Below are 12,076 nucleotides of genomic sequence, written 5' to 3'. Positions count from 1 at the left end.
ATTTATCGTCCATGTTTCACTTCCATACAAGGCGACACTCCATACAAATACTTTCAAAAACGACTTCCTGACACTTAAATCTATACTCAATGTTAACAAATTTCTCTTCTTCAGAAACACTTTCCTTGCCATTGCCAGTCTTCATTTTATATTCACTCTATTTTGACCATCATCAGTTATTTTGCTCATTTACTACTTTAAGTGTGTCATTCCCTAATCTAACTCCCGCAGCATCACCCGATTTAATTCAACTACATTCCATTATCCTCGCTTTGCTTTTGTTGATGTTCATCTTAAATCCTCCTTTCAAGACACTGTCCATTCCATTCAGCTGCTCTTCAAGGTCCTTTGCTGTCTCTGACAGAATTACAATGTCATTGGCGAACCTCAAAGTTTTTATTTCTTCTTCATGGATTTTAATTCCTACTCCGAATGTTTCTTTTGTTTCCTTTACTGCTTGCTCAATATACAGTTTGAATAACATCAGGGATAGGCTACAACCCTGTCTCACTCCCTTCCCAACCACTGCTTCCCTTTCATGTCCCTCGACTATTATTAACCATAATCTTCAAATATTAGTGTGATAAAAAGTCAACAGAAAATTGGATCCACAAACAAAAAAAGGATTTAGAAAAAGAAATAATATAAAATCTGAAGAAACAAATGACAGAAAAATGTTTAGGGATAAGTATTGAATGAGGAAGGATTCAAAGGAGGAGAGCGAAAACAATTGGTCCAAAATAGCACAGTGAACAGACAAAAAGAGTACTAGAAGAAAAGTAAACAACAACAATTAATGAACTGAAATTGGCATGTCGTCCTTACTCAGCTTGTCCAAGAAGAAAATAAATAATTAAAAAGTATCTGTGTCAGAGTGAATTTACCAAATGTCTAAGTCATCTTATACCCTTACTGTTTTGACCACTATTCAGTTATGCATACATAATGAAATTTCATTTTCCTCTTTCTGAAATTCAACAATTTTATCATGATCAGAGGATTTATTCCTGTAACTTCACAAACTACAATATCAGTTCCTACACATAAATGCAATAATTTAGGATATATGCAGTGGTTACGTACAAAGTACATTTCTGGATGACATTCCACACGGTTTAATATTGAAAACTGACAAATCATCAAACATTCAATATCAAAGTCATCAGAGTAGTAGCAAATTACTACAGCACATGTCTTGTGAAAGCAACAAAGAAGGAAAATATGGCAAAAGGATAACCAAAAAGATCACACAAACAGTAGAAAATCCAAGTACAAAATGATTACAACAAATTGTGACAAAGTGGAACTGCATATGGACCTTTACAGTATGAACCACAATTGTATAGAAATAATACGAAGGAAGATCAGGGTCTAAATTTCACCAGCAATGAGGTTATTAGACAATATGCTTTAGACATGTATGTGCAGAAGTAAGTTGCCAGGGACAGAAATAACCAGCCATGGATTCTACAGTCATGTCAGAAAGACTCCACAAAAGCTGAGTGAACTTCATGATTGTTTTAAATTAATTGAAAGTTTTTTGATAAATAAAAACTGAATAAGGCCAAAAGGAATGTAAGAAGACCACATGAGATGCATTCAATGAATTTGAAAGAAAAATTTTGCCTACTGATCTAAAACAAAATCCCATAAAATTTTGTTGTTACATGACAACCATAAAATTTGTAAATAGAAGGTTCAGTGACCACAACGGTATCCAAATAGAGAATGACATAGAGAAGGTGGAAATATGGATTCAATATCGTAAAATTGTTTTGCTCCGAAAGATGTTAATACAGTTCCTCCTTTCATCAATCACATAAAAGCCCAAATGAAAGATATGGAGATAAGTACCCACAGAAGACAAATCAAATAAAATTGCTCAACAAAGGAAAGGCAACTGGCGTGATGACACACCTGGATACTTCTACATAGATAATGCAAACGAACTTACTTCCCTTGTAGCTGCAACCTGTCAAAGGGCACTGGAGAAATGATGTGTTTTCCACGTGGTTTGAAAAAGTTACAGATCACTCATCCTTTCAAAAAAGATTGTGAGACATATGTACTTAACTACAGGAATCTATTGCAACAATACTTTGACATGTCCTATATCCTTGTAAAAAGAGATCTATGGATGAATAAAGCTACTACTACTACTACAACTACTACTACTACTACTAGCAATCTGCTGTAAAACTATGGGACATGTTTCATGTTAAAGTATTATGGCGTATTTAGTGAACAAAAGTCCCCTCTGTAGGAATCAACATGAACTCCACAAACAGTAGTATAGTAAAACTCACAGTTTATTCACGAGATCCACAAAACAGTAGATAATGGACGCCAGATTGATGTCATACTTCACACTTTCAGAAAGCATTTTAAAAAATGGCTCAAATGGCTCTGAGCACCATGGGACTTAACATCTCTGGTCATCAGTCCCCTAGAACTTAGAACTACTTAAACCTAACTAACCTAAGGACATCACACACATCCATGCCCGAGGCAGGATTCGAACCTGCGACCGTAGCAGTCGCGCGGTTCCAAACTGAGCGCCTAGAACCGCGAGACCACCGCGGCCGGCCAGAAAACATTGAATAAAGTCTATAATGTGAACTAGTAAACAAAACATGAGGTTATGGAACATCCAACCAGCTTTGTGACTGGATTCAGGACTTCCTGGATACAGGAATCAACATTCTACATTTAAAGGGGCAAAAAACCTCAGATGCAAAGGCAGCTTCACAATGGAATGATAAACTACAATTATCAGTTCACGACATACAACCAAATGATCAAATGGATGACATAGATGGCTAGACAAAATTATTCGCAGGTGATGATGATGATCATGATGTACATAGGAAAGTAGTAATGACTAAAATTGTAGGTAAATGCAGGCAGACCTACAGAGGAATGAAGCTTGGTACAATGACTAGCACTTGAATAACCCTCTCCCCTCTCTCACATACAATAAAACTTTGTACTGCCCTGTCAGCTCTTAAAAATGTTGCATAAAATCAATACACAGCTCAATTCAAAAAAAATTTGGCTTGAGTCCAGATAATTCACAAAATTTTAAAGTTTTTTTTCTTACTTATTTCCCTCCAAACTCATCAACCAAAGTAGTGAGCAGTTCACTTGGCGGGAGCTCCTGCCAAAGCATGAAGTCATGTGTTATTGAAGTTATCCACTGTGGGCACGTTTCAGAGTGACTTTACCCTTTTCTACCTTAAAACTAACAATAAGAATTAACAAACATTTTGACATACAATAGTAGCTTTCAATAAACTAAAGGCTTTTGATATGTGCTTGGCAATGACCAACAGTCAAAATTAGTTAATAGCACACACAATAAAGAGAAGATCACAAAACTAATGAGGAAGTACTGAATAGGATTGGGGAGGAGAGAAGTTTGTGGCACAACTTGACCAGAAGAAGGGATAGGTTGGTAGGACATGTTCTGAGGCATCAAGGGATCACCAATTTAGTATTGGAGGGCAGCGTGGAGGGTAAAAATCGTAGAGGGAGACCAAGAGATGAATAAATAGACTAAGCAGATTCAGAAGGATGTAGGTTGCAGTAGGTACTGGGAGATGAAAAAGCTTGCACAGGATAGGGTAGCATGGAGAGCTGCATCAAATCAGTCTCAGGACTGAAGACCACAACAACAACAACAACAAGACGGCGATTCAACAAAACTGCATATATTAAACAGTATATATTCTTTTTTCCCTTTTATGGCCTATGAGGACAGTATAGACAAGGGCTGTAAAATGTAATAAAATAAAAGAATAAGAAATTTACATAAAACTTACGTAGACACTTCGTCCTTGTCTGTCTTTGTGCAAGGGGATGCAATATTATCTGTAAGGCAACGGTACGCTGCTTGAAAACATGTACTGTAAAATCCATCAGATGAGACAGGAACCTGAGAGCCAACAGGTGCTGAAGAAAATTTCTTCTCATCTGCATCCTCCCATTGTGCGCTTAGATTTGTACCAAACAGGCATTTCAGTAGCTGTTTACATGTACAAAGCAAAAAGTACTCATTACTCAGAGCATTTCTGCAGAAGCTTTTCAAAGTAGTATCTACAAAACCTGAAATGTTAGCTGCACAACAGCAAATAATAAAACACACAAAATGTTCCAAGATTTAACAGTTCACAAAAATGGTCACAGTTAACAGCAGTTGAGGAAAAAACTAAAAATAAATAGGAAACATAAATCTCATTGTTACAGGCTCATGAAACAGCTGCAATATTTATGAAATTTAGTCACAACTGGTTATAAGGTATTGACAGGGAAGAGGTATGTGTTAGGTCAGATGGGCATCAAATCAGTGTTGTCAATGATTGTCATACTAATAATTAATAATGACAGTTTCTTATAACCACCTGAACCCTGTTCTGATATCACAGGATGCATAAATTGTGACGTAAAGCCAAGACGTAAAACATCTTCCATCATTTCACATTCTCAGACAATGGACACTCATTTCAGTAAGCAGCTTGATTCTTTGTTAACACCATGCAGTTGGCGTAATATTACGTCGTGCATGAAAAAGAAGAAAATGTGCCACCATAATATTACATTGCGTAGCATTCCACGCTCCTTTTGCGTTTCAAACATAATTTTACTGTTCCCGCTAAAACCCATAGGTTCTCTAATGTTTTTAGTTCATCACTTTAGCACTGGATCATAGGACATAGCAAGGTAAAGCAATATGCCAGTATATATTTTTTTGAAACAAGTTGCTTATGTTTGTTGTTTGTTTGTTAGATGTTCTATGGTGGTCTGTTATTTGTCTGTTACTGTTTTTGATGCCACTATTATTGGTTTTAGCTTGTTATCTTCTTTATAATCAAAATGGCATGTCATAATGATGCAAAAGTTCAAGAAAATTATTGAAGAAGTACTTGCTGAGACTATGGATGATGAATGTTTTTTGGGTTTCAATACTGACAGTGATCATGGAATACTAGACAATAACCAGAGTCCTAGTACGTCTAATTTCTTCCTAAATCAATACAGAACGTAAAATTTTAAGCGATTGGTTCTGCAACATTCTGTATAATTTCATAATCATATTCAATGTCAAATTAAGGTTCACCATCGTCTGTGGACCCAGCCACTCAACACCAAACAGACCAAGACTGAGTAACAATTTGAAAGATGATGGGAGTGAAGTGGATAAAACTCCAAACACTTTGGTATTTACAGCCTCTCATGGTGTGCCACACAAGTACTTGATCAGGCTTGTGAATATTTAGATTTTTTCCCTCATTTTGTAAATGACAGTGTTATTTCAAATATGAAGGAACAAAGAAACCTATGTGCTAGACAGAAGCTGACCATACTCAGAGCACAAAACAAATTAGGGGCAAATTCTGAAAGATATTTCTGGCTATTATCCTCCACACGTTGATCAGTGAGATGCCAAGTATGGCCAGTCACTGATGTAGTAATCCAGTGGCTAACTGGAGTTTCTGCCCAAATGTTATGCCAAGGAATGGTTTTTTTAATATTTTGTCAACATTTCATATAAATGACAACACAAAGCAAAAAAAGGAAGATGGAGTAGACTTCAGTGCCTTTCATCAAGTTAGGCCTCTTTTGGATGCCTTCGTAAATAAGTTCAAAGAAAGTTATCAACCAGATGAAGCACTATAGTTGGAGTCACAAGTGATGGCAGTCGTGTTCAGGCTTGTTCTGCATATCTACTTTACGCATTCTCTGATGGGCCACAAGCGTTCAGTAGTGTTCTTGCGGTCTGCGGTGAATGTTGTTGCCAATGCGGGAGTTAAACATAATTCTAGTGGGTTAATAGTGAATGTTTATTCCGCTTGTTGCAAGTCGTCATGGCTGAGGGTGGTAGTAAGTGATAAATTCTGCACAAGCAAGTGAGTAACATAATTTGCAGTTTGCATGTTTTCTTCAAGCACAGAGCATGTGTGTGTGTGCACTTACCACAACTGTTGCTTGCAACTGGCAACAATGCAATCCCCATCCATGTCTCGAGCTGCATGAACTGCCATTGTTCATGGATCACTGATGAAGATATGTGTCCTTAGGGGGTGTATAGGTTTCAAAGTTTATATGGCTAATTAGCCGAGTAAATATGGCATGAAGCTATACATTCTTGCAGCATCCAAAATTGGCTACATATCCAACCTTGAGGTTTACCATGGAAGGGATGATAACCTGGACAACACTGGTTCTACAGTAGTGAAGCAACTGCTCAGCACACTCCAAGATAAGAACCACAAAGTATAAGTTGACCAATTCCACATGGTTGCTCAGCTAGCTGAAGAATCGGCTAAAGCTAACACTGATCTTGTGGGAACTGTAATTCAAAAGAGAAAAGGATTGCCCAAGGCTCTAATAGTGGGTAAAACTCGAGAATGGTGAACAATTTTTTTGTCGTAAAAATTATCTTCTAGCATTGTGGTGGAAAGACACGAATGATGAGTGGATAGTAAGTACCAGGCACACTCCTCAGTGCTGCCTGTTGCCACAAGAGAAGGTAACAACAAAATGAAGCCAGTGACAGTACTGGATTACAACAAACATAAAGCTAACACAAAACTTTTTCATTAGGATCTCTCATATGGACCACCTGATCACAAAACAGTGACTTGGTGAAGATTGCCTGGCTTCCACCGTATAATTACAGCAGCATCCAATGCTTGAATTTTGCACTATTGTGTGATTGTGATAAAAATGAGCACTCCTAAGTTTATAAAGGAGATCTGAGCTGCATTAGTCTTGCAGAGAGAAGAGGCAACTGAGGTTTTTCATGGATCGCTCGGTTGTACAGAAACATTTTCCAAACTGTATGAAACTGGTAGAAATGAAGAAGAAAGCATGTAGATGATGTGTAGTGTTTAGTGAGAAGCAGAAGAACATCACAGGGAAACATGGGATGAAAGACAGCTCACATAAGTGTAGTGAGTGTAATGTAGGTTTGTGTGTCACCCCATGTTTCAAACTTTGCCACACTGTGATTCTTAATGATAAATAGTTGATATTTATGTAGGTATGAATGATGTGAAAATAGTGTAATTAATGTCTTTTAAGTGTTATCTATCAAGAACAGAACCAACTAAACACTTCATTTAACAGTGTAACAATGGCAGAAGTAGCCTTGGTAACTTGGTTCTACTGTTGATGCTTAAACTAAATAAATAGCAAAAATCAATTTTTCACAAACTTCTTTTTCTGGAAGTTAGTATCTAATCCTCATCTTCACCAGCTTTATGTTTCTTTAATCCAGCACTGCCATTGGTTTCAATTTCTACAGTATTTAATAGTAGTTTCATTTTGGTGATCATTTTCACCAAAAAATAATTAATATTTTACATGAAAAAACTAATACCTGTTGAACACATTTAACAGTTGCAGTGGGAGCTATAATCACTGTTAGACGTAGGTATGAAAGAATTTCTTCTGCTAGCCTTCCTCCTTCATGCAAAGTTGCTATCTCCAGAAGTTGTGAAAGAGTTTCTAGTGTTGCATTAAGTAAGCAGACAAACTTCTGACTTGCCCCAGAGTCCAAAGTGATCTGAAAGAGAATAAAAATAAGCCATTATTACAGTGGTACAAATTACCACACACAAAATAACATTCGCAGTCATACAATGCACATATTCCGTCCAAATTTGAAATGCTGCCAGCAGTGCACAAAAGTAAACATAATGTTCCCAAATAGTTCATTTGAAATGCTGTAACGAATATATGTGCACAACAAACAGGTATCAGTTACATACATGTTTAACCACTCTGTTTTTATAATCTGATTACTAAACTATTAATGTTATTAACAACAGGTGATAAATTTGAAACTTGGTTTATTTTAGTGATATTCTTGGATAAAATTCTTTCAGTTTCATCGCCACATTTTGTCTACATCATTACACTCCAATTCACATATAAGTGCCTGGTACTGCAGTCATCAAAGCACTTTCGGACTATTTCTGGACTGTTCTACTCTGGAATACCACATGGAAAAAATGAACACCTAAATCTTTCAAAACAAGCTCTGGTTTCCCATATTTTACCACAATGGTATTTCTCCCTATGCATATGGGAGTCTACAAAATATCTAGCATTCAGGGGAGAAAGTTTAGGATTGAAATTTCATGAAAATATCTTGCCACAATGAAAAAGTCTTTGTTGTTAATAACTTCAACCTAAACTTCATCTATCATATACTGGCCACTCTCTCCCCTGATGCTGCAATAATACACAAATGCCCTTCTCTGAACTTTTTCGATAACCTCAACCCAAGGACGCCACCTCCCCTCTGCATCGCTGCGGTCTGATGCAGCCAGCCATAGCCATATATCCTCTGGTGTGGAGTTCAGAGCACAATGTTGCCTTACCGTCACTAGGCCATCTTCTCCAGGACAATGGAAGATTCCATGGCTGAGTTTGTTACATGCTCAGTTACACAATATGACCACGGGGGCTGACACAGTATTAGGAGACACTTGTTATGCAGTGCCATTGACACAGATGGTGGTGCAAGTACAGTTGCACCAAGAGGCTCATTTGCTCATCGAGGTGCCAGAGATCAACAGCCTCAGCCAAGGAGACTGAATGGTTGTAAATAATAAACTATAAAGGGTCTTCTGCTGCCCCCATACATGTCTCTGGTGCAGAATCTCTCACCCACTTCAAGCCATCCCAAAACTCCGTCACAATAAGTAGGTGCAAGTCATCAAACAAATTTCACATTCGAAGGAGAAAGTTGGTGATTTAAATTTCATGAAAACTTCTCAACATAATAGAAAACATCTTTGTTTCAAGTATTTCCATTGAAGACCATTCATATTTATAAGTCATATACTGTCCGTGCAATATATACATCACTGACTTCGCATCTTCAACTTCTATCAAGATCAAACTCGACAAGAAATCTCTACACAGAATGAATGAACCCATCTGCAGGTAACATTTGCAACAAAATGGAAAGGACAAATTACTACTCACCATATTAGAGGTGGTGTTGAGTAGCAGACAGACGCAATGAAAAAGACTGTTAATATATTGAAGCTTTAAGACAAAGTCCTTCTTCTGCAGTGAAAAACACATACATATTCACAAAATCACAATTCACAGACGTATGGCCACTGTCTCAGGGCACTGTGCTGTAGTGGACCTGGGGGGAGGGGGGCGGGGGCTTAGTAGAGGAGGGGAAAGGACATGTAGGTGGGTTGGCAGGACAGACACGTGTTGTAGTAATAGAGTGGGAGCAAAGAAAGGGTTATGTAGGTGGGAAACAGGGACCAGTGAAGGGTTAGTCCAGGGGAGTTAAAGGAACAGAGGATGTGTCGCAGGGAGAGTTCCCACTGACACAACACATAAAAGCTGATACTGCTAGTACAAATCTAGACGGCACGAGCTGTGAAACAGTCGTTAAAGTGAAGCACATGACACTGGGCAGCATGTTCAGTAACTGTGTGGTCCAGCTGTCTCTTAACTAAAGTTTGTCGGTGGCCATTCATGTGGACAGACAACTTGTTTTATGATGCCCATGTAGAAACTGGTACATTGGTTAAAGCTTAGTTGGTAGATGACATGGCTGCTTTCACAGGTAGCCCTCCCTCCAACAAGGCAGGAGATGCCTGTGGCACAACTGGAGCAGACAGTAGTCAGGTCTTGCAGCTAGTCCTATTGCAGGGGTATGAGCCATGAGGCAAATGGTTGGCAGCAGGGCTGGAGTAGGGATGGAAAACAATATTGCATAGGTTGGATAGGTGGCAGATATCACTGTGGAGAACAGGGTATGGCAGAGGGGAGGTCATTCTCATTTCAGGGCATGACAGATACTTGGATACTTGAAACTTTGGAGGAGAGTGTGAATCAGCTGCTGCAGTCCTGGGAAATATTGAGTCACAAGAGGAGTGCAACTTTGTGGCTAGACAGTAGGTATGTGGAAGTTGGTAGGTGACTGGAGAGAGAAGGCATGGGTTATCTGTTTCTGGACAGAGTTGAGAGGGTAATTTCAGTCTGTGAAGGTCTCCATGATATCCTTGGCAAATTTGGAGAGGGACTGCTCGGCACTACAGATGTGAAATGACCATGAATGGTCAAGCTGTATGGAAGGAAATTCATGGTACAGAATGGGTGGTAGCAGTCGAAGTGGGGGTATTGATGGTGGATGGTAGATGTGATGCGGACACAGGTATTGATACAGCCATACCTGAGTTGGAGCTCAACATTAAGGAAGGTTGCTGGTTGGGTAGTGGAGGACCAGGTGGAATGAATAGAGGAGAAGGTGTTGAAGTTCTGGAGAAATGTGGGTAGGGCATCCTCACCAAGTTGGTTAGGAATGATTCATCTAGCTGGACCATGAAAAGGTTGGCATAGGACAGAGCCCATAGGTGACCATTGCTGTACCACAGATTTGTTTATAGGTGATGCCTCAAAGAAGAAGTAATTGTGGGTGAGAATATTGTTAGTTATGATGGCAAGGCAGAAGGCAGTAGGTTTGGAGTCAGTCGCACATTGGAAAGGATAGTGTTCAATAGCAGCAAGGCCACAGGCACTGAAGATTTTTGTGTAAAAGGAGGTGGTATCAATAGTAACAAGCTGATATTGATTGGTAAAGGAACAGCAACTGAGTGGGTCACTGGAGGAAATGATTGGCGTCTTTTATACAGCAGTGAAGGTTATGGATAATAGGCTGAAGGTGTTGGTCCATAAAAGCAGAGATTCTGTTTGTGGGGGGCACACTAACCAGCCACATAAGGGCTTCCTGGGTGGTTGGGTTTACTTGTATCCTTAAGCCCACAAACATAACCACTAAGGATGCCCCCTTGTGGCTGATTACAGTGCCTCACAGAGGGAAATTCTGCTCTCCTCAACCAATACCTTCAGCCTATTACCCATAACCTATGCTCCTACATAAAAGACTCCAGTCATTTCCTCCACCAACTCTCTGCAGTTCCTGTCTCTTTACCATTCGGTGCCCTGCTCATGACTAATGATGCCAACTCCCTTTGCACTAACATCCCCAATGTCCATGGCCTTGCTGCTACTGAACTCTACATTTCTCAATGCCAAAATGACTCCAAATGTACTACCTCCTTCCGAATAAAGGTGAACAACTATATACTTATCCACAATTGCTTCTCCTTTGAAGGCATCACCTACAAACAATTCCATGGCACAGCAATAGGCACGATCCCATGCCAACCTTCCCACAGACCACATAGGGGGGAGCCTGCTAAACCACAAACTATTCCAAACCCCTCATCTGGATTAGGTTCACTGATAACATCTTCAGAGCCTGGACTGAGTGTGAGGATGCCCTATCCAAATTACTCCAAAACCTCAATACCTTCTCCCTGATTCACTTCATCTGGTCCTCCTCAACCCAACACGTCTCCTTCCTCAATGTTGATCTCCACCTCAAGGATGGCAACATCAGAACCACCAACAATACTTCACCTACGATAGCTGCCACCCATTCCATACCAAGAAGTCCCTTCCACTCAGCCTGGTCATCCAGATTCATCACACTTGTAGTGACAAACTTTCCAAATATCCCAAGAGTCTCTCATTGAGGCCTTTGCGTACCGAAATTAACCTTGTACAGAAACAGCTATCCTGTGACTTTTCTCTCCAGTCACTTACCACCTTCCACATACCAATTATCCAGCCACAAAAGGGCATTCCTATCGTATTTTGGCACCATCCCGGACTGAAGCAAATGAATCACATTCTCTACCAAGTTTTCGACTACCTGTTTCATACCCTGACATGAGGAATATCCTCCCCACTATCCTCTTCCCCAGTCCCACAGTAGTACTCCACTGCCCACCAAATCTACGCAATATCCTTGTGCGTTCCTACTCCACCCCTGCTCCCAACCCTTTTCTTCATGGCTCATAACTGTGCAATAGTCCTACATGCAAGACTTGTCCCATACATCCTCCCACTACCACCGAGTCAAACCTGTCACAGACATCTCCTATCCCATCAGAGGCAGGGCTATCTGTGAAAGCAACCATGTTATGTGTGTGTGCCACTGTCTAAATGTGCATCACAACCAAACTGCTCTCTG

At 39.6% G+C, this 12,076-nt stretch overlaps 1 protein-coding gene across 1 annotated transcript in view; it reads right to left on the bottom strand.

Moving 5' to 3' along the window:
- LOC126473149 (huntingtin) overlaps positions 1-12,076 on the bottom strand; it is a 516,516-nt gene that overhangs the window by 305,417 nt on the left and 199,023 nt on the right. Inside the window, exons 20-21 of the mRNA XM_050100007.1 lie at positions 7,382-7,567; positions 3,822-4,024 (exon numbers count right to left, since the gene is read on the bottom strand). Of these exons, the coding sequence (XP_049955964.1) occupies positions 3,822-4,024; positions 7,382-7,567 (389 nt within the window). The remainder of the gene's footprint in view (positions 1-3,821; positions 4,025-7,381; positions 7,568-12,076) is intronic.

Source organism: Schistocerca serialis, chromosome 4 (genome assembly GCF_023864345.2).
Source record: "Schistocerca serialis cubense isolate TAMUIC-IGC-003099 chromosome 4, iqSchSeri2.2, whole genome shotgun sequence".
Classification (NCBI taxonomy): domain Eukaryota; kingdom Metazoa; phylum Arthropoda; class Insecta; order Orthoptera; family Acrididae; genus Schistocerca; species Schistocerca serialis.
Note: the sequence above shows the minus strand (reverse complement) of the source record. Positions and strands in the feature narration are given on the sequence as shown.